We start from the raw sequence: 22,998 nt of genomic DNA on the forward strand, positions 1-22,998 counted from the left end.
CCTACTTTTCAGGCACCGCCCTGAAGTGTAAGACATGCGATATCATGTCTGACCCAGCCTAAGATGGGAGAAAGGATCTAGCCTTATAAATGCTTTCGTATTGCTATTTTACCATGCTTCCTTTTCCTTTATGCTTATTTATATTGTGCTCAACATCTGAGATTGAGAGTTTACATAAGTAAAAATATCCCTGTGGGTTTAGTTCTCAGTTAATTGTACTTGAGTTTTCTGTATTTACTTCATAGTAGATTCTTTTAAGAATTGGAATGGTATTGAGTGTGCCCACCTTTTTAGGCTGTTAAATCTAATCGTAGTGATTATGCATAATTTAGCAAGTGGGTAAAGGAGTTCTTCAGCTCAAAAGGTGGAGTTCTGACCTTAGACTATCATTTTTTAAACTGTAAGAGACATCACACAACTTCTAACACTTTAGTCCCTTTCCCCCTAAATAATGATCAGGTGCTAATACCTGTTTGGTATTCTATCAAACTCATAGAAGCTTACATTTATTATAGTAATCTGACTTTATTTTCCTTAGTCTTTTTTATTCCAAGATGGAGGGGGGGTGATGGAGGTTGGTCGGGTGGGTCATGATTTGAGGTAGAAATTACCACTGAGATCTCACTTTGTTACCTATTTCTTAGGGTACTGCCTGGATAAAATTTTCGATTTCTTTCTTGGGGATGATGACACATTCTCATGTAACTTTTTTTTTTTTTTAATAGGGTAGATTCCTAACCAGTTGGTTCCTAATTTTCCAGCGTTTTTGAACATGTGACGGCGGTGAATGACGGTGATTTTCTTATTCTCTAGGGTGTATTCGTTCAGCTGGTCCAGGCAAATTCTCCGTCCTCGTTGGTCGGCCTGCGATTCGGGGACCAGGTGCTCCAGATCAACGGGGAGAACTGTGCCGGCTGGAGCTCCGACCGAGCACACAAGGTGCTCAAACAGGCTTTTGGAGAGAAGATTACTATGACCATTCGTGACAGGTGAGCTGACTAAACAGTTCACGGGGAAACTCAAGACGAGTTTTCCTTTTCTTGGGCTTTTAAGATTCTGTGAATATAATATTTTGTTGCAGAAAATGATCAAGTGTTATTGATTAGCCTTATACTCTTGCAGTTGTGCAGTGCAGATTTTTCTTACATAGTTTGACTTTTTAAAAATAGCATTCTGGTTTAGCATACACCTTATTTCAGAGCTTATAGAAATTTGTCCTCTAAGAAGTTACTTTCCTTTCTTAATCTGTTTCTCTAGAAAATAGAAAAGAAGGATAGAAAGGTAACTAAGCAGCAGGCGTCTCAGCCTTGCTTTCCAGTTTCCTGCTCAGGGTAGACACGTGGTGCAGGGCCCCTGCAGCACTCCACGGGGCCTGCGGCTTCAGAAAACCCAATCTGGCCTTTTGGGTGGATGAGGCTCTAGTTGTCAGGTGGGAGGATGGAACGCTCTCTTTAGCTTATTTATAATGGAAACATTCAGCACATGTACTGCGGGCCTCCTTCCCGGCCACATGGGTGTTGAGGGCAGACCTGTATCACATTGTTAGCTTTGGGGTTTTTATCCGTCTTAGTTAAACTTGTTTTATCTACCTGTGTGTTTCCATTTCTCACACATGGTAGGTGTTGAGTAAACGTGTTGTAGACGAATGCCACTTTTGTTTTATATCTAAGGAAAATTTCAAAAAGTAACTTGGACTAACACGAAGACATGACTGTTGTGAAGTTTATAACATGCAGTTCGTATTTTGTCATGAAACCTGTGCAGTCATGTGGCGGCAGAGTCGCAGAGTGGGCAGGTGCAGCTGGCGGGCGGCGCACGCAAGCCGACGGCCGTCTTGCTGAAGCTCCTTTTCTTCTAAGGGGCTGGGGAGCTTCCGTCTCACTGCTTCTGTGGTTCTTCTAAAACAGAGCAAAAATTTCTATAAAGTTTTCAAAATCAAGATGTGAGAAATATTTTAAAGGTTCTAAATAAAATAAGTATTTCCTAAGAAAAATTAAGCTCCAGGAAATACTAAGAAGTTAAAAAAGATAAAAATTCATTTTTAAGACTGATTTTTGTTCAAACCTATCTTCATGTTAAATTACAGTGAGGACTGTAATTTCAAGGAAAGAGCATATTGATAAACTGCATGAAGCATTAAGTCTTTGATGCTTATAAGAAGGAAATGGTAAGTTAGGCAAACCATGATGGAGAGAATTTCTTAAAAAGTCATCTTTTGCACTAAGATGTACAAAATCCGTGCCATACATACTAAGTAGCTCTTATCAGAAACAGTGAGTTTATTGTAACAAAGTATCCAGTATGTCAGAATGGAAATCCATGAAAATGCTTACTTTGGAATTAAAGTTTTAATTGAAGCCATTATGTTTACAGGCCCTTTGAACGGACAATTACCATGCATAAGGACAGTACTGGACATGTTGGCTTTGTCTTTAAAAATGGGAAAATCACATCCATAGTGAAAGACAGTTCTGCAGCTAGAAACGGTCTTCTCACGGAACACAGCATCTGTGAGGTCAACGGACAGAATGTCATTGGACTGAAGGTCAGGAGCGGAACTTCGGACTCACTCTGCTGCAGTTTTATTTTAGCAAAAGCAGCGTCTTTTTCATTTGTCTGTTTCACTGGTGCTGTTATTGACCAAAATGTAGAAATTCAGTGGGGTCCTGGGCTCTGGCTGTGCTCTCAGGCTGGGGCTCCCACCTGGAATTGTGGCTTCTGTAGCGGGGGGGCTAGGCTAGATCTCTGAAGTCCCTCGATTAGAACTGTGGAGACCTGAGCATTGAAGATTTTGAGGACACTCTGGATGAATGATTGCTTCTTTCAATCCAGGAGTTGTAGGAAATGCGTGATAGTTTATGTTCAGATTAGTACTTCATTCTTATGGTTTATTCCCTCCACATATTCCTAAATAGAACTATTTTGAGGTCTAAAGGTTTTCATTAAGACCTGCTCGTTTCATTAACCTGGGTTAAGAATACACAGTTAGCCGAGGGGCTGTGGTAATGTTGTATATGGGGACAATGATTTAATCGTAAGTAACGAAAAGAATGATTTGTTGGCTAATATTTTCAACTCAGTTTACTTAACAGTTTTGTTACCACTGATGAAATTGTGATTCTGTTGAATTAAAACTTGGTAGAGAAACTAGAAAAACTATAAATACCAAGGGTCAGGATTTTAGAGACATTAATTAGCAAAACCTGAAAGGACATATATATTTTTTTTTTACCAAGAATAACTTAGTTTTATATGTATTTAATTAAAGCCTCAGTAGAATTAATTTTCATTGTGTGTTTTCAACAGGACTCTCAAATCGCAGACATACTGTCAACAGCTGGGAACGTAGTTACTATTACAATCATGCCTGCTTTTATATTTGAACATATTATTAAACGGTAAGTAGACAAATTCTTCAACCTGATGCTGTGTTCGTGTGACTTCATAGAAGCACTGTGCTTCTTGTAATTGTCAAACCTTTGGGTTTTTTTTTTACCTAATAGATGACATTGGCATTATCTAGAAATTTGAAGTAAATTATTTAAATCAGAGGAGTTGGTTGGTAAGGATGACCCCTCACAAATTCCCAAGTATGGAATAAAATCCACTTTCTCAGTTTTGATGTTTCCTAGTAGAAAAAGGTACACAGCAGAGGTGGGCAGGCTCTCACCTCAGTTTTCAGTGAAACCGTAGTTGTGGTATGCCTGCAGCTCCTCCACTCAGTAGACACCTACCTGTGGTTCACGAAGAATTCTTGCATGTGGGGTGTTGGAGGAACAGTCTCTCTCTTTTTTTTTTTTGGCTGCATTGGGTCTTCGTTGCTGCACGCGGGCTTTCTCTAGTTGCGGCGAGCGGGGGCTACGCTTCATTGCAGAGCACGGGCCCTAGGTGCGGGCTTCAGTAGTTGTGGCTCGCGGGCTCAGTAGTTGTGGCGCACGGCCTTAGTTGCTCGGTGGCATGTGGGATCTTCCCGGACCAGGGCTCAAACCCGTGTCCCTGCACTGGCAGGTGGATTCTTAACCCCTGCGCCACCAGGGCAGCCCTGGGGGAACAGTCTTGATTCCCGGGAGCATCTCAGGAGGTGGCAAAGCGTGTGGGGTGTGCTGTCCGTCCTCAGGAATGGGGACTGGACAGCTGAGGAGGGAGAACAGAAAGGGGGCGGCCAGGGCTGTCTGCCCAGCAGCTTTTTACACGCTGGCTTGGCTAAGCCAGCGTAGAATTCTTCTTTCAGAATCTACCTTGCATGTGGAAATAGAATTTAAAATATTAAAAACATACCCCCTGTAATGAAGTTTGTTTCAGCTTCTGGGTAGAATGCAGCTAGCCGCTCTTGGGGTCTTGGCGGGGAGAGCTGTCAGGACTGATCCTGCAAGAGCTCACTTTTCTTAAACCAGTAATAGCTCCCGCCCACTTCCCGCCAACAATAGTGGCATTGTCATTTTCTGTCTTTCTTTTTAACCATCCAGCCTTAATATACAAAGATACAAGGACTTTTCTGTATCTTATCTAACTTTACTAGCCAGGATGCAGATAGCTTTTCACACTGGGTATTTTGCAAACAACTAGATTACCTGAGACCCTTAGATCTGAACTCATTAAAAAAAAAAACCGGGCTTCCCTGGTGGCGCAGTGGTTGAGGGTCTGCCTGCCAGTGCAGGGGACGCGGGTTCGAGCCCTGGTCTGGGAGGATCCCACATGCCGCGGAGCAACTGGGCCCGTGAGCCACAATTACTGAGCCTGCGCGTCTGGAGCCTGTGCTCCGCAACAGGAGAGGCCGCGATAGTGAGAGGCCCGCGCACCGCGATGAAGAGTGGCCCCCGCTCGCCACAACTAGAGAAAGCCCTCGCACAGAAACGAAGACCCAACACAGCCATACATACATACATACATAAAAAGAATGTAAGCAGACAAGAATAGCATTAAAAAAAAACAAAAAAACAAAAAAAAACAAAAACCTTCTGCCGCGTTCCCACTTGATGCTAACGGTGCTGAGTTTGGAGTTTTCTGGAAACCCAAACCTCAGTATTTAATAAAAGTGATTCTCTTGTAGGATGGCACCAAGCATTATGAAAAGCTTGATGGATCACACCATTCCTGAGGTTTAGAAGTCACGGCACAGTGGAAACTTCACTGAAGTTCTCCCGTTTACGTCTCCAGCAACTTACCTTTATATTATGCACATGACGCTTTCTAGGAGCCAGCAAGCATATGCTGCATGAGGACCTTCCTGTCTTACAGTAGGGCTGGGAATCTTACTGTTTGATCTGATATCTTGTTCAGACTTCAAGATAGTTGTAGCCTTATCCTGATTTTACAGTTGAAAGACTTACTTTCATAGACTAGTGTCTTTACTGGAAACCAGATGCTTTTACAGCCCGTGTCATTAGAATGACTGATACAGGCTCTGCTTTGTTGGAGCCTGTCACCTGCAGTCCTGGGTATCAGGTAGTGCTGTTCATATCACTTTAGTTCTATGGTATATGTGCATTTTTACTGTTACTGTAGTACATTTAGAATGATTACTTTTTTCTTTCAGTTCTGTTTGTATAAAACACCGATTAAGTAACACTGGTTTCATTCCGTGTAAGCATTACTATACAGTGTATGTAGGCTGCAAGAGACTGTATTGACTATCATTACATTTTAACTACCTTTACTTAATATGCTTGGACTGTCTGTCGCCTTAACAAACAGTGTTAAGCATCTAGAATAAAAGCCAAACTATTGCTGCCTTTCTAAAACCCCAAATGCAGTTCTCTGTTAAATTGAGATGGACGCTAGCCAGAGCAGTGTAACGGTACATACAGCTGCTTAGTTGCATTTGAGATTTTCTAGTCCTTGTGTAATGGAAACTATTCCTCTAAAAGTTACTGGTATCACTTTCTGAGAAATGAATCATTATATATTTAATGTAAAAATTCTTGTACTAAGTAGGATAAACTTTGACTTCTTTTTCGTGTGTAGATTAAGTGGGATAATACCTGGTTTTGGCACTTACACGTAACCTAGCTGCTTTGGGACGTCTTAGACTGCTATCCTGTTAATTTGTTCCATTTCCTGATCCCTCCCTGCAAACAGAATGACAGTGACACGTCATCCTGATTTGCTTTTCCTTCTCTTTGGTTTATGCCTATTCTATTTTAATTAAAAATGTATAAATAAAGTTAGATTTTAGTCTGTCTGTTATTGCATCACTGGAAACATGAGGCCTGTGGGAGAGAGTCATCTCCCAGAGCGGCCGACACCCGGGGGCCTGAGTGTCGGGAGAAGTGCTTCCGGCCGGGAAGCCCAGACACACTGAGGCTGAGCAGCAGGGCCTCACCGCGCCTGCTGACTCCCTGGAGGCACCCAGGCCGAGTCACATTAACGTTCACGATACACCAGGGTTTTTCAACAGTGTAGAAAAATCTTACATCGCATCCTTTCTGTGGTTCAGAGGTCGTCAGTGCTGCTGCTTCACAGCTTACCTCCTGTGAAATTCAGAAAAGCCACGCAAGGCACGTTTCTCAGTTTGACTCTCCCTCGTTCTCTGGACTTCGGTCTGAAGACAGTTCCAGAAGCACAGGATGATGGTCACGATGCTCGGTATGGTTTTCTAGAAGGATCAGTACTCGAAGGACCCAGTACTTTGTTAATAAATCATTTAAATGAGAAAATGGAAACTGCTTTCATTACAGAAAAATATTTTTAATGTCATAGAAAAGATGAGCATTTAATAGCTATAATGAAATGAACCGCTCCCATACACAGTAAACTGTTACAAGAACTGCTACTCCTTCCCCAGGTTCTTAGAATCTGGGGCCAGTTGGTTATAGAAAGTAACCACTCCATGGAAACACACATCCCAAAACCCAATGGGCAGCAACTGTGTCGATGAGGAAGACATATGATAGAGTGACTGGGCAGCAGAGAATACTCACATTTTCTTGGAAAGTCCTTAAATCGTTCGGTGCTTTTGGGAAGTTTCCCCAGCTGGTTTAGTATCTCTTAGCTGCGCTCTTTGCCACCCAAACTTGTCTTCTGACCATCGTCATCCTGGGATGACCACCTGCCTTACAAATGTTAACGTTCTTCTCCCCAGTACTGCCACATCTTCATCAGCCTTAGAGGATGACAACTAATGGCTTTCAGTGAAGTCACCATGATTTATAAAGTTTAAAACCACAAATTTCTCATGTGGTAAGACTTCTAATTACTATAATTGCACATTCACCAGTTCATTTAAAAGTTTGGTTTAAAAATGCATTACACAGAGTTCAGTAATATTCAAGGGAAAGGCACTTAACACTGCAATTTCCAGAACATAATCTGTCTGTCTTCCCCTCCCGTGATGACACGGCTGCACTGTTCGTTCATCCACATACATGTCACGGCACCTGCGGGAAGAGATGTGTGCTTAGGGGGTGAGCGGACCAGGAGGTAACCACATGGTCTCGTCCTGTAATACAATCTTTGCAGGAACTCAGAATAACTACTCAGTACAGGGAACTAGGGAGGAATAAGAAACTATTTGAAGGTAAAGCTAAAGCAACTGGAAGTTGCAGAACAGAATACAAATATTATATACACCTGTGACAAAAGTCAGGCAGCAGATGAGAGAAGCAGGGAATTGGTGTGAGTTTGCCGGTTTACTTCCATTTCTATCAGGAGTCAAAGTGTTATTTAAAGCTTGTGAGCTGGGGAAGAAAGGCACAGACAAGTCACTTTAATGTATAATGTTACGAAGAAATAACCACACACAACAGTGACAGAGGGAAGAGAGTGAAGGTGGGCAGTCAGTAGATACTTAGAACCATAGCCATTACAAGAATTAACCATAATCCTCCAAGTGCTCGAGAGGAGAGGAAGACGTGCAAATGTAAGCAGAGGGAGAAACCAACGGGCACAACGAGGACGCACGCAGCAGCGCACCCTTCAGTGATGAGACATCTCCAGAAACCCAGCTGCAGAGCCCTCCCAGGAGGAGGCCGGGAGGGGGGTCTGGGGGAGGAAGCCTTCGTTTCCACTGTAATTCATTACTTTTGTACTGTTTCCATTACTTCTGTATTGTTTCTTTCTACCATGTGCATGTATTAAAAGCACACACAGCTTTTACTTGGCTTTTAATTCTCCATGTGCAAGTTAAAACTTCCATTCTGGAGTCGAATGTCTCTCAACCCAAAAGATGCAGATGACCTGGCCAGGCAGGATCTGGAGGGGAACGTCCCTGGCACAGAGGACACACGGGGAGTTTTCTGCTTGAGAAGGGCACGTCCACTGGTGGGAAAAGCAGGTTTGGTGGAGTCAGGTCAGCGGCAGACAGCTTACCTGTGTGGCCCTGGATTCTCTCCCTGATCTTCCCCCCGAGGAGGTCCCAGACAAGCAGCTCACCGGACTGACTCCCGGATAAAACAGAATTTCCGTCCCAGAGAAAGCACCTGCAAGAAGGATCCAGAAATCATCCTTTCATCGTTGGTCATGAAGGAAGGGCCAAAGCAGGCCCTGCGCCGTGATCGTGAGCCTGTCCATAAATGTCTTCACCACGAGTAACTTGAGAAAGTGCACCTCTGGGGCTTGTCCGAAGTCATAGAAGAGATGAGCATTCCCGTCTGCACATCGACGACATTCAAACAGCCGTCTTCTCCTGCGCTGAGGACGTGGCGACTGTCTGTAACACAAGGCGGAACGTGGATACGGGTTACAGCTGCAGAAGTGTGGTTTAGATTAATCTGAGATTTTACTTCTGAATCCAGGGGCCAAATGTTCGCTTGAGCTACAGCTACTTGTTGTATTGAACCAATGATGACTAGCCTCTCCCCGAGATGCTTCTCTTTTTAAGACACTGGGCTGATGACCCTTTGGTGTGAATCCATTTACACCTTATAAATTAATTTCTCCAGTGAGGTGAGGAATTAAGAACAGTACCTGATACTGCTTTTCTAACAGATACAAATACCACATATACCATATTTTACCACGAAGCAGCCTTACCCATAGGCAAAACCTCTTTTATCAGCAAACAGTGCTTTTCTTTTTATATTCTTATTATATGTTTCAAAATAATAATTCCAGTTCCCCTGGTGTTATCCGTATTAAAAAGGCTAATACTACCTGGGCTGAAAGCAGTATCACATACAGTCCCTGAGTGACATGGAATCTGGTGCAATATGGTGGCTGCAGTGAGGTCCCAAATAGTAACTGTGCCTTCTTTGGTGCCTGAAACCAGCAGTGTGCTTGCAGCGCTTAAACTGATTGTATCGACCTAGAGAAGAAAACAGACGGTACTCATTCAGCTGTGTTTCCCCGGCCCATTCTTTCAACACCACCGACTGAGTGATACTTCATTTAAAAGTGAAATTCTTCATATGCCAGTGAATACGATGAAGTATTGCTGGGGTAAATGTAACACTGTTTTAAAAAGAGCCTAAAATTGACAGTCTCAGAATGATAACTCCGTGAGTAATAAGCGGTAGCAGGGTGCCAGGCTGCCCGAAGCACAGCGGCTCCACAACCATCTGGGGGAGGCGGGGATCTCTCAGGGTTATGCTCGCGCGCCCTTCTTGAACTACATAGTAAATAATAGGTCTCAACCCCAGTCAGTCTGCTGACCATGCAGATTAGGCTCCAGTTCACACCCGCAGAGGAAAGGCAGTACCGCAGGCCAGGGCAGGAGATGCAGCCGTGACCTCGTGGAGACGGAGCGAGGGAAGAGGACGCGGTGCCAGCTTTGTCCTGCGCCCACTGCACGCACCATGCAGACAGGTCGGTGTCCTCACCCTAGACAGAGGCCCCCTTTCCACCCTTGGTGTCAGAAAACATCTCTAGTTGCCCAGATAGTGTGAGGATACCCAGGTATTCAACGTCGTGCTCAGACACTGGTCTTTTGGAAGTCTAGCTGGACGGTAGCTAATTCTCAAAGAAACAGCAAACTGGAGAAAAAAAGAAGACTGGGAAGCCCAAAGAGTCAGCTCCAAGAAAAGAGCTGAGAGTTTGCCTGTGCTCTCCTCCGATGAGCAAAATAAGCAAAGCAAAAGATCATAAACACACAGGTGAAGCCAAGAACCTCCACCACCCCGGACGGTTCAGCTGGGCTCCCGTGCAGCTCTGTTGCCGGTACTCACGCTGACGTCGTGCTCCAGCTCAGCCAGCAGGTCAAACTGGTGTCTCCTGGAGCCTGGCATCTCTGCAGGAACCCCGGACCACACCTAGGACGGGACACATTGCAGAAGGTAGTTGCAAACACTTACTATAAAAGCATTTCTAACACGTGCAGGAAAAACTCTCCTGACTGACCAACTCCCCAGCTGCCAACAAAATGAAGTGTCGTGAGGCCCGGTCCCTCTGCCACATGCCTGAGCTTTTATTCCCGCCACCACGTGCTTCCCGAGAGTCCGCTGTACCCGTGTCTGCTTCCATCTCTTGCATTTGCTGCTGTGGCTTAAGTATGTGTGAACTAAAGAAATCAGAGTGCGGAAGTGTTGTGTCTATTAAGGTTTTGAGAAAACTCAAAAAGGCAAGTCACCAAAAAAATTTACTGAAATCACGCGTAGGCAAGAAAACTTACCTACAAGAATGCCCCCCTCAGGGGCGGGGGCACAGAAATGATGAAAACCTCTTGAAGGAATTCTAATGGTTTTAGGTTCTTGCTTTCTGTTTATATAAATGCAAATTGGAAACCAAAGATGATGAATACTGCTGTGGTTTATGCAATCAAGTTGTGCAGCATTCCAAAGAAAAGGCCAAGTATGGTCCTACGTCAATAACGGTGAAGGAATGTGTTTCTGTGTTCTGACTTTAAATACAGTGTCTTGCCTTTCAGTGATTCTCCACTTTAACTTGATATTTACTGATCAACTGCTAGTTCCGCAGCTGCGTGAGGTAAGAGGGGCTGCTGTGCGTTTCCCTCCAAGTCCGCTGTCTAATGCACCACCCAACCCCCAGTGGGACACACAGGACAAACTGAGGAAGACGTCCTCTTATATTAAGACGTGCACACACTAAACAAACAGAGGCAATAACCTTCCACATCCTTATATATCACTCACACTTTGTGAAAAAGTGACCGAACACGCCAACAGCAGGGAGCTGAATGGCTTATAATATTTGTATTATCCAAACATTTTAATTTAGAAATTGTATATAAACCTTCACAGTAGAGTCCCACGACGCAGAATACAGCCTGTTGTCATGCCAACAGATCTTACTAACAGCATCATCATGTCCCATTAATGTGTCTTGGCGTCTTCCAAATGCAATGGAATAAAAATAGCTAACGTAAAAGATAATGAGAACTATTAAGACAGCATTCCAGCTTAATGTTAAGACTCTTAAATACATTTTCAAGAAACTTTAGATCATTTAATTCTATACTTATTAAGGCCCACTGGAATTACAAATTACTTGTTACCAAATACTCAAAATGTGAATTTAAAACTAGAAATTTCCAGGTCTGGCTCATCTGTGTTTTCACCTCAGTTTAAAAACTTAGAGAAAAATAGAGTCCAACTGGAGAAATTAATAGATTCAGATGATCACATCCAAATCCAGCTGTCCTCATCTGTCCCTTTTGAAAACAACGGGAGATGCGCCCTCTCCTGCTTCACGTGCACACAGGGAGCTGCACTGCGCGTGGAACCGCGAAGGGGCCCGCACAGATACATACACGTTGTTATCCCACGAAGAGCTTACGACGGTGGCATCTCCTGGTAAAAGTAAACACGATGATAAAGCCTGAAATACAAATGATCCGACATTAATAATTTACAAAACTTAGTGAATCCTTAATGGGGTATAAAACTGTCTTACAAGTTCCCCCCAAAATTAATGCTCAAATTCCGTTTATGTTGGCCTTCCTCATATTCATGAAGTTTCTTTTCATCTGGTTAATTCCAGATGCCTAGTTTCTTCCCAAATGTAGGAAAGTCAAAGGGTGTCGAGTGCATGAGGACCTAGCCTGACGGTCCTCACTGCCCTGGGCTGAGGGACCCCTACTTACATCAGAGTGAGCCGTGAGGGGCGCAGGTGGGGACTGTCCTCAAGAATCCAAACACCGCCTCTGGGTTACAGACTCAGGTGGGGAGGGAAAGCTTCCAAAAGTCTTTAGGGAATTTCAAAATCTTTCGGATGCTTTACATTAACAATAAAATGTATTTTTTCAGAAGAACTGATTTTCTAGTATTAGGTCCTATCAACTCAGAAATGCATTAAGTTATGTAAGCAGCACATAGACATTTAGTCTGACAGTTCCAAAAAAGGCAAGATTTACTAAGGAGAATTCTACTTTTTCGGTTACAAATAAAACCACGATAACGTGAGAAAGAGGCAACCTGAACAAATTTCTAATTTAATTTAGAAGGAATCTATCTAAGGCGTTCTGAACAGAAATAAACCGGATTGTTTGGGAAGAAACAAACTGTCATGTATGCGTGTATATAAAACAAACTGCTACATGAAATGCCACCGTAACACTGATGTAAAATTAAAATGAACTCACCATATTTGAAAATGATATACTTCTTTGTAGCATCTTGGATTCTTTGGAAAACATTTTCAAGGTGGAATCTAATTTAATAATGACAAAGCAAACATATAAGAAAGATTTCCTGACCCTTACAGATGACCAGCACACGCAGAGGTAACAGGCGAGGCGACCGAGGGCCATGTCCCCGACGAGGACGCTACGGTCTGTGGAATTCTATGATCTGCGGCTCCACAGCAAGGAGGTCAGCTTAGAGCCATGGCTGAAGGCAGAATTAAGCCTAATTACTGACAGAAGCTAAAGAGGAAGAAAAGAGCAATTTTAATATTAAAGAAAAAAAGATTTGGGCAATGTAAGTTTTTCTTTTTCACATAGCCCAATTATGGTGTGATATCCTTGTGGTGCATGACCATTTACAGAAGAGAAGCACTAACTTTCTAAATAATAATAAACTAGGGATTACAATGTCCAAGCTCTTAATTTCCTTGCCTAACAGAAGCTTTTAGAAGTGCATCAAGGTAAACCTCTTAAACGACAAGACTGCAAATTACAATGTGCTCCAAACATCCCATATTTGCAATATGTAACATTACATTTCCTAATTTGAAAACATACGGCATGATAAATAAAAGGTCAGATGAGCTTTAAATAATGTCTTCTGTATAGTAAAATCTAATATTTCCACCTAATTTTTGCCAACACCAACACGCAGACGTGCACTGGGGCGTCCTACAGAAAACGGTCAGCCAGCCTGGTGTGTAAAGCTGCTTTTTTCAAAATCAGAGGTTCCCTCTCGTACTAGAGGTAATCACGGCAGAGGCTGCTGAGAGCTGGTCCCCCAGGTGATGGGGTCACCCGTGGGGTCGCCCATAAGCCTGGACACACACTGCACCTCTGAGGAAGAACCGTACTATGGGGTGATCATCAGGGTGTACGTAAGTCAGTAATGCAGGTGTAGATAAAAATGCATATAGATCAGTAACATGAGTTATTAACAGTGAAGAAACAAACAGAAAAAAAAACCAAAAGCTTTTGACTGAAAAGAACCCCCCCATGCCCCCTTATTTGGCAAGTTCACAAAGAAGTGCTAGGCTTAATAAGCCTCAGAGGGTTAAAGCCCTGATGCTCGTAAAACTCACGGTTTACAAGGTCAGACCAGTACAGGGAACTAAGGGATTTAACAAACCATGACAGACAAATCCAGCCAAGAATGCCGGCTTTGCTAAAAGGTCAGGGTCTCGTCTCGGGTGGTAACGCTGGCAGGAACCCTGGCAAAGCGCGACTGCTCCCTCATGTCACAGCATCATCGTCTTGGGGACCCTGAAGCGGCCCCATGTGTACGCTGCACGCGAACCTACTTTGGTCCACAGTGGGATCATTTTCTGTGCTTTGTGGAAAACTCTTGTTTTACGAAATCTGAGATCATATTTGAAAGAGAAAGGAAGGGCGCTATGGATGTGAAGCCACGATCCCAGAATCTGAGAGCAGTTAACTCTGATTTACCCGGAGCTGTGTAGCTGGACAGCACCTTTCCTTAACTTAATGGATGAAAAAGAATTTCCTATGATGACGACCAAAGCGCCCGTAGCCAGCCGCTCACAGCCAGGTACGAACTCTGTCCAAACCAGGTGTCGTAAAGCCCAAGCAGGGCAGCTAAGCTACTCACTTCTCATCTCCGCTGCCCCCAGCGCGCCTGTCAGCACGCTTCAAACAGGACGGGGACGAGATAAACAATGACTTACGGTGTAGACGGCCAGCAAAGGCAGCACTGTGGCTGCCAGCAGAGGCTTGACGCTTAGCCCTTTTGTAGGATCAAAACAGTGAAGTTCCAGTGTGTCATCAAGCTATAGTTACAAGTCCTATCAACCAGCCACTGCAGGGCTTCTGCGTGATTTTGATAACGTATAAAACGTAGAAGACATTAACAATGTGTGAATTAGATTTCGAGCTAAATCCTCCAGTCAACACCCAGAAGCACACACCGAGTGACGAACGTGAAAAGCTGACAGCACGTGTGCCCTGTGCCGGCGACGCCCCGTGGGCGGCTCGGCCCTCAGGGTGGGAAAGGTCCCAGCACACGCTCTTGCCGCCCCAAATTCTGGGAAACCTTATCAGCAACAGAGAGGCATTTTTCATTATTGTTCTTGGCGAATCACAGTGGAATGTTACGCAATACACCACGAACTAACTGCTCAAAATTTATTTTACGTGGAGGCGGCACATGAAGGTACAGTCCTGCACCGAGTCAGGAAACTTGGACATTCATGATTCCAGGTAACCCCCCTTTCAGGTAGGAAAACCTACCTTGTGAGGTTGTGAAGACAGACGACCCACTGCGAGAGACTGCTATTCCAGTGACTGCCCTGTTGGAAAACAAGGTTTCATAAATTACCGTCAACCACGTGCTAGGACACCGGTCTCCTTCAAGGCCTTGATTTAATTTAATTCAGCCCAAGTTTCTGTCATCGTTTTCGTCACAACTCGTTCTGCTGGACCTGTCCCACCTTCCACCAGGCGTTAGCAAGTCACGGCTCGGCAACTCCTAATTCTGTCCTGGCAACGCCTGTGGCCAGAAAACCCCCCGACCCTTAGCTCCCGGGCCGCCCTGCGCGAAGGCCGCCCCACGTCTGCCCCCTGGATAACCAGTAATGCTAGGTGACCGCCCCCGAGCAGTCACTGCACTCGCTTCATGACTTAGCATCTGGCCAATGACGATGTCACTGTCTGGTCCTGAGACAGGCTGGCACCGGGGACCCTTTGCCGCAGTGCCTGCACCCGGACAAACGTCTCCTCCAGCAACAGATACAGAGAAACCGTGAAACGCTAAGGGACTGAAAATAACTGCGTGCGTGCGCAGCTGGGGCAAATTATGGGCAGCAAGACACACAAAGACCAGAACACCCAACTGCCGCTTCTGAAGGGCACTGCCCGTGCCCCCTGCACTCAGCACCACCCAAGGGGTGGGCACGCCACCTAAGCCCCCCCTCCGGCCGACCCCTGGACACACCCCACCCTCACCCCAAAGAGGGACCCAGCTCGCCACTGCCTCGTGGGCCCAGCAAGGGAACCTGCTGTTTGTTCTCACTCCCCTCCCCGCCGCGGCAGCAGGAGCCCCAATAAAGCCTTGCCTGAATCTCCTGTCTGGCCTCTTATCAATTTCTAATGATTAAGGAGGCCAAGGACCCTGATAGGTATCAGTCCCGGCACGTCCTCTTAAAGGTTCACTCATGTCTTCACTGCCTCGGGTGACAAGGCCCCTTTCTACGTGCCGTTTAGAGAAGGTGACAAAGGAAAGCTGTTGTTATAACGAATAAGGTGGGACTATGGGTTGCTTTGCAGGAGGCTGTGCTCTGATTTGGAGCCATCGATCGGAAGGGGACCGGCCCATTCCGTTCCACCCATGGCCAAGTGTACGTGATATCAAACGTCAGACAGGACGTCGGTGGCCCTGGAGCAGAACAGTGGGCCTCGTCCCTGGCCCTGAGTTTTCTTTTCTGGAACAGGATGGGTCAGTGAGGTCAGTGCTTCCCCAGCCTTCCCACCAAAGTCCATCACCGTCCCTGCAGACAGGGGACCAGGGACACTCATGGCCCCCCTAGGGCCAACAGCAAGCCTGATTTTGGGGAAGAAAAGGTTTGTTAGTTTGTTTTTTTAATAGATCTTTATTAGAGTATAATTGCTTCACAATACTGTGTTAGTTTCTGTTGCACAACAAAGCGAATCAGCCATACGTATACATATATCCCCATATCCCCTCCCTCTTGAGCCTCCCTCCCACCCTCCCTATCCCACCCCTCTAGGTCATCACAAAGCACCAAGCTGATCTCCCTGTGCTATGCGGCTGCTTCCCACCAGCCAACTATTTTACATTCAGTAGTGTATATACACTGATGCTACTCTCACTTCACCCCAGCTTCGCCCTCCCACCCCCATGTCCTCAAGTCCATTCTCTACGTCTGTGTCTTTATTCCTGCCCTGCAACTAGGTTCATCAGAACCTTTTTTTTTTTTTTTTTTAAGATTCCATATGTATGTGTTAGCATACGGTATTTGTTTTTCTCTTTCTGACTTACTTCACTCTGTATGACAGAGTCTAGGTCCATCCACCTCACTACAAATAACTCAATTTCGTTTCTTTTTATGGCTGAGTAATATTCCATTGTATATATGTGCCACATCCTCTTTATCCATTCATCTGTCGATGGACACTTAGGTTGCTTCCATGTCCCGGCTATTGTAAACAGTGCTGCAATGAACTTTGCAATGTTCTCTCTGTGTGTGTATACACACACATTTGTTACCATGTTTTAAAAAAGATACATTTTCCCTGACAATATCAGTAAATGCAACACGTGGGTAAGACATATCCTGTTCCTCCCGAAGGTTCCCACCAGCAAGGACTGGAGGGGCCGTGTACTTCTCTGAGAGGCACACAGCTGCCTGCTGTCTGCAGACCCCATCCCGTGCTCTAGAATGACCGACAGCAGAAATGACACACATCCATTTTGTGCCAAGCTTTCCCGTGCCACACTGACCCCTGGTGGCTGATCACTACTATGGACGGTTTAGGGGGATAAAAACCAATCAAGACCCCCAGGCCAAGACCCCGGCATGTGCGCAGCCGCGGCCGAGACGCTCTTACTCTTTGTGGATTTTGTGCTGCTCGTGGAGCTGCAGTCGCGTGATGTTACTCCAGGCCAGCGTTCTGCTTTCTTCCGTCAGGTCTTCAAAAGACTCTTCACCTGGAGAGACTACGTTAAATTGCGGCTCAGTCAGTCAGCTAAATTTCTAACCAGTATCGGAGATGACAAGCATCAGAGATACAAGATTTTCTATTAAAATCAAATAACCAAGAAAGCAAAACGCCCACTGAAACAGAACTGCTTCGAAAGGTACTTGTTAGATAGCTCCATGGTAGTCAAGGGGAAGAATGAGGTGCATAATCGAAATAAAATAACAATCATTTGGAGAAAGATTAAAATGTATCTCTGAATACTGCGGGTCTTTGTATACTTTTATCAACGTTTGCAGAGTTTTCACTCCGCCCCTAAATTGGGAACTTCAGGAAATATGACACTGAGTAACCATTTCCTTGTCAGCAATCTTTGTAAAAACCTGACAGCTCCCTAAGAACACTGCCGTTTGCTTCTGGTTTCCAGACAGAGGAAGAAGAGATGAAACCAGTTACTATCGCGCTCCTGGACAGGACTAGCTAAGCAGTCCCTTCACTTCTGTTTTAAGAAAGGCTGGAACAATTTCCCTTTTAAGATAATCCTCGTGGATGGGCCTGGTGACTAAGCAGAGCACGGGTTTAAGGGCATCACGAGATAATCTGCAGTCTTCATGACTTAACCTGTGGGGCTTTATCTCCAGAGAAGCGCTGCCGCCAGCCCTGGGCCGCCTGACTGTGAGGAGCCCCGCTGTGTGGCCCGAGAAGCCTGGACGCTCCTGGGACAGAGCGCAGGACGGGAGAACATGAGAAATCAAGCGACTCTGCTCCCGAGGTTCCGTACTGTGTCAGACTCCTGGGAGCCTGGGGGTCTGAGGCTGTCTTATGTGAAGTGTAAAACGTGGGCAACTGGATGAAGGGAGCATCTTCTCCTCCCTTTCCAAATACCAGACGTGAGAACAGAGTCAAGTTCATTTTAGCACCTGGCATAGACACTCTGTAAATGTCTGTCAAATGACTGAATAAGAAAACAGAATCAAATGAAGAAAACAGAGCACCCCGAATTCAAGATGTGTGTGCCGGGGTGGAAGAGGAGAGTCAGGACGCTGGAAGTCATTCCTGGGAAAGAGCAGGAACGAGCAGGGCTACAGCAGTCACGGCCAGGGCGGATCAACAAGAACACAAGAATGGCTAAGAACCAAACACCAGCTGGGCAAACCTCAGAAAAGAAAGAACATAACAACAATGAAAAATACTGCCAAGTCTCATTAAATTACCAGAAAGTAAAAGTGATTTGATTTCCTTTAAGGTCAAAAGTTAAACAAAACAACAAAAAAACAACAAAACAACAAACAAAAAAACAGAAAAGATTTGCTTGTTTGCAGGAGAAATGCAGTGAGACAGTAAAACAGGTCCTCTCTAAGCTGCCCAGGGTTCACGATTGGTCTTCTCTCCAGAATCCTCAGAAACGTCTTAATCAGAAAAGAGAAACAGAAGGTGCTCACATGGTTTATTCTCTTTTCAAAATTTACCTGGAGAATCTGCCGTGGAAGCATTATAACTGGAGGGCTGGAACAAGCTTTTAAACTTTGGGGTGATCCTTCGAGGATGCGGTGTCACAAAGAGCTGCTTTGGTGTCTGCCCGAACTCCAGGATCTGGGTGAGCATGGCTACCTTCTCATCAGGATCCTCAATGCTTTAGGACAGAATACAAACCATGTGGTGACCTCCAGGTGCAAGCTCCTTGAGCTGTATCACTTGATCATTTGTGCATTCAACAGGAGAGAGATTAACCCTCAAACAGCAACAGACACTACTGTGCTGGGACTGTCTAGACCGTAACACACATCTTTAATTTCTGAGGCTCAGTAATTTACATAGTGGTGAAAGCAAGCTGTAATTCACTGTAACATTTCCATACCTTAATATCATCAAATAACTGCACTAATCATTTAGACGAAGAGGTCATTTGTACTCAAGTAGAAACTCCTTACTGACATATTAAATACCTGTTCAAGTCGACGCCTCCTTCGTAGGTCACGGGATGAAACACTGAAAATAAGAGATGTAAAACACTATTGAAAGATGTACTGTTTTGTTATAATATACACTCTGTTTATTTTAAAAACTCAACAACTTTAAACGTTTATTCAAAGAAACTGATTTTCACTTTGCGAAACAGCCTAATAATATCCAGCTTGGGTAAACATCAAGCTGAACTATTATCTGTTCTGAGCAGCGATGTAACCGGCGGTGAGACGGTCTGCTTCCTCAGTACCTCCCGGTCAGCGTGCCTCTCCCGGGACAGCACAAAGCACCCCGTGCGGCGTGTGAGGGGCAGGCCCGCACCCATCCCGTCGCCAGCGCCGAGAAGCCCGGTGGAGGAAGAACGGGCCCCGGAGAGGAGGGGGCTACCGCGGGCTTCTCTCCGCTCAGTCACAAAGGCACTCTGGGGCCTTCGTGGGAACCAAGGCCACTGTTCCATCCTACTCTGACCGAGCTTTAGTAAAGATGATGGACTGGGATGGAGAGTACATGCTGAAATTAGAAGACTCTAGCAAAAGGCCTCTTGGGACCATGGCGAAGCGGGTGTTTTTAGACAAAAGCACTTTCTCGCCCGCCTTTTATTCAGTATCTAATCTGGGGTCGCTGAGCCAGGAGGCACCGTCCGCTGAGACAAGATGCTTCTGCTAAGGAAATAAGCTGCTCTGAGCTCAGTCTGGGGGTTGCTTTTGTTTCCATCAAACGCTAAATGGAGTTTCAGTGACTGTTACACACCATTGTGGGCTCCAACAGCATCCCTCCCCTTCTGCTTGTAGCCAAACACGAGATCGATCCACTCGTGAAGGTGCTCTGACACGTAATCGCTTTCCAGCGCGTCTCTGCTCTTCCGGAGAAAGTCCTCGGGACCTAGCAGGTTAGACTCGATCAAAACACCCCAAGTCGCCACTTTACTTTCTCCCATTCCTTTCATCTATCCATATGCAGACAGAGCTTCTGGGACAGGCAAGAGGGACATATTTCTTAATGAGTCTCCCCCCAATCATATAAAATACACATTTTGGGGGTGGGCGGAGAGGCGAAAACCATTTTTACGACACTTAGCTCTCTCGAATGCATAATAATGGTTTTACATCATAGACTCATAGAATACTTACAATTTGGAATAAGACTTTACCATCTCATTTAGATGGAGGATTATACTGTTATTTTGAAAAATCTAAGCAACTAAATAATAATACTGCAATTGCACGACTAAGTAGAGAATTTCTATAATTCAGTACTTCCAAGGTGGTACTCACTCCGTGCCCAAGGCGGGAGTTCTACGTCATCAACCATCTGCCCTCCTTGTCTCTTTCCCAAATCCAGCTTCAGACTATTGACTAAAAAGCTGACATCATCACCATAGAATTCCGGAATCAGCTGAAAGTTTCAGGGGAAGAAAAAAAAAAAAAAAGAACAGTAACAAACATTTTTTAAAGCAGTTACAAACCACAAGCCCAGTGAATCATCGGCTTGGTAACTGCTTACCTCTTTAAAATCAGTTGCACCATCCAAACAGTTCTTCCAAGTTTCTGCAATACTAAATATGAAAAAAAAATTCAACTGATTTTAAATCTAGGGTATGGAAACAGCAACAGCAGCACTTTCTAGGCTCCTGGGTGCTATTCTACACTTTACCTAAATTACATCATCTCTCTCATTAATTCATAATCCCCAATATTCACATGCGCTACCCCACCAGAGAACCTCATGTGAATATTGTGGATTCACAGAAGAGAAAACTCTGGGCCCACATAGGGAGTGAGCAAGGAGTCGGGATATGGACCCAGGGGGATGTCCCCAAGTCCAGGCCGGGGACCTCCCCCATACGTGGCCTCATCGAAGGGCCACTCGGGGCAGGTGCTTAAACATGAAAAATCAGCAGTTATTTTAAGGGCTCATTTCGAAAAGGGATTATAAACAGACATGTGTAGAGCTTAGAAAAAGACTGGAAAGAAACAGACCAAAAGATGAACAATCAGTGTTATCTCAGTGTGGTCAGGTGCCACATGAAATTTATTTTCTTCTTCATATTCTGACTTTTTGGGGTAAGAAAAGATTACTTTTATAATAAAAAAAATTATTTAAACACTCACAGGGATTATATTCAATTCATAGCAAGATTATTTAGAATAATGAAATGTTGGAAACAGCCTAGGTGTCCAACCATAGAGAAATAGTTAAAATAGTTAAAATAAATTATGGCATATGTTAGGATGTGATACATTAATTAAAAAAAAAAATCACCGTTTTGAAGAACATCCAATAATATGGGGAAAACTTCAAGATCTAACAAAAGGCTATAAAATACAAAAGCCAGGACAAAAAGACTGTATTTAAAATATGTTCTCCATCACTAATCATTAGAGAAATGCAAATCAAAACTACAATGAGGTATCACCTCACACCAGTCAGAATGGCCATCATCAAAAAATCTATAAACAACAAATGCTGAAGAGGGTGTGGAGAAAAGGGAACCCTCTTGCACGGCTGGTGGGAATGTAAATTGATACAGCCACTATGGAGAACGGCATGGAGGTTCCTTAAAAAACTAAAAATAGAACTACCATACGACCCAGCAATCCCACTACTGGGCATATACCCTGAGAAAACCATAATTCAAAAAGAGTCATGTACCACAATGTTCACTGCAGCACTGCTTACAATAGCCAGGACATGGAAGCAACCTAAGTGCCCATCGACAGATGAATAAAGAAGATGTGGCACATATATACAATGGAATATTACTCAGCCATAAAAAGAAATGAAATTGAGTTATTTGTAGTGAGGTAGATGGACCTAGAGTCTGTCATACAGAATGAAGTAAGTCAGAAAGAGAAAAACAAATACCGTATGCTAACACATATATATGGAATCTAAAAAAAAAAAAATCGCTCTGAAGAACCTAGGGGCAGGACAGGAATAAAGACACAGACATAGAGAATGGACTTGAGGACATGGGGAGGGGGAAGGCTGAGCTGGGACGAAGTGAGAGAGTGGCATGGACTTATATATATACTACCAAATGTAAAATAGATAGCTAGTGGGAAGCAGCCGCATAGCACAGGGAGATCAGCTCGGTGCTTTGTGACCACCTAGAAGGGTGGGATAGGGAGGGTGGGAGGGAGACGCAAGAGGGAGGAGATATGGGGATATATGTATAGCTGATTCACTTTGTTATACAGCAGCAACTAACACACCATTGTAAAGCAATTATACTCCAATAAAGATGTTAAAAAAATATACTTACACAATTGAACAAATATCAAAAAGAAAAAAAAGATGTTAAAAAATAAAATATGTTCTCACATTTACACACACACACGACTACACAAAGCCTGAGAGGAACAGATACAACAATTACTGTAGTGTTTTTATTCATTTCCTTCCATTTTTGTTTATATCTGGTTTTTTGAAATAAACGCATTGTACATGCATAATGAGAAGGTTTAAAACGTGGTAAGTGAGGCATTTATGCCGGACCTGTTGAACATTCTGTCTGCGTTGTCGAATCTTCCGTTCTGCAGACACAGCATATACTCGGGTGCTAGAGGGGAAAAAAATCAGCGTTAAGCAAGATCACAGAACCGCTGAAGAGTCCACGTGAAGTAACATTTTCCTGGGAGTGACGGTGAGGAGGTCTTACCAATCCTGACCAGATAAAACAGCACGTAGCCCGGGGAGGAGTAGTGGCTGCCGTACATGAACTTGGGCTCCGCCATCTCCTGGTAGCGTGTCTACAACACAGGGAGAAAAAGTCCTGCTGAGTGTTGGCTGTGAAGACAATAACCGACTCCAGTAGTAAAAGCCTAAGGAAATCATGGCTTGGA

The 22,998-nt window shown here is 44.5% G+C and overlaps 2 protein-coding genes across 8 annotated transcripts in view; one reads left to right on the top strand and one right to left on the bottom strand.

Moving 5' to 3' along the window:
- Positions 1–6,167, top strand: part of SDCBP (syndecan binding protein) — a 32,229-nt gene extending 26,062 nt beyond the window's left edge. For both annotated transcript variants that reach the window (XM_061171811.1, XM_061171812.1), the window contains exons 6-9: positions 814–989; positions 2,374–2,545; positions 3,307–3,398; positions 5,051–6,167. In XM_061171811.1, coding sequence (XP_061027794.1) covers positions 814–989; positions 2,374–2,545; positions 3,307–3,398; positions 5,051–5,105 — 495 coding nt within the window. In that variant the 3' untranslated portion in view covers positions 5,106–6,167. The remainder of the gene's footprint in view (positions 1–813; positions 990–2,373; positions 2,546–3,306; positions 3,399–5,050) is intronic.
- Positions 6,168–6,698: 531 nt separating this feature from the next.
- The window catches only part of NSMAF (neutral sphingomyelinase activation associated factor), a 59,242-nt gene continuing 42,942 nt past the window's right edge, over positions 6,699–22,998 (bottom strand). For 3 of the 6 annotated variants that reach the window (XM_061172151.1, XM_061172154.1, XM_061172155.1), the window contains 17 exons: positions 22,815–22,905; positions 22,652–22,715; positions 20,657–20,708; positions 20,428–20,548; positions 19,904–20,035; positions 19,135–19,177; positions 18,658–18,821; positions 17,099–17,207; positions 14,762–14,820; positions 12,473–12,540; positions 11,642–11,709; positions 11,125–11,248; positions 10,101–10,184; positions 9,091–9,241; positions 8,545–8,647; positions 8,308–8,417; positions 6,699–7,376 (listed from right to left, as the gene is read on the bottom strand). In XM_061172151.1, the coding sequence (XP_061028134.1) occupies positions 7,282–7,376; positions 8,308–8,417; positions 8,545–8,647; positions 9,091–9,241; positions 10,101–10,184; positions 11,125–11,248; positions 11,642–11,709; positions 12,473–12,540; positions 14,762–14,820; positions 17,099–17,207; positions 18,658–18,821; positions 19,135–19,177; positions 19,904–20,035; positions 20,428–20,548; positions 20,657–20,708; positions 22,652–22,715; positions 22,815–22,905 (1,638 nt within the window). In that variant the 3' untranslated portion in view covers positions 6,699–7,281. Of the gene's footprint in view, positions 7,377–7,976; positions 8,418–8,544; positions 8,648–9,090; positions 9,242–10,100; positions 10,185–11,124; positions 11,249–11,641; positions 11,710–12,472; positions 12,541–14,761; positions 14,821–17,098; positions 17,208–18,657; positions 18,822–19,134; positions 19,178–19,903; positions 20,036–20,427; positions 20,549–20,656; positions 20,709–22,651; positions 22,716–22,814; positions 22,906–22,998 lie in introns of those variants that run through there. The other 3 variants (XM_061172150.1, XM_061172153.1, XM_061172152.1) reach the window with 2 other exon arrangements.

This window comes from Eubalaena glacialis, chromosome 17 (assembly GCF_028564815.1).
Source record: "Eubalaena glacialis isolate mEubGla1 chromosome 17, mEubGla1.1.hap2.+ XY, whole genome shotgun sequence".
NCBI lineage: Eukaryota > Metazoa > Chordata > Mammalia > Artiodactyla > Balaenidae > Eubalaena > Eubalaena glacialis.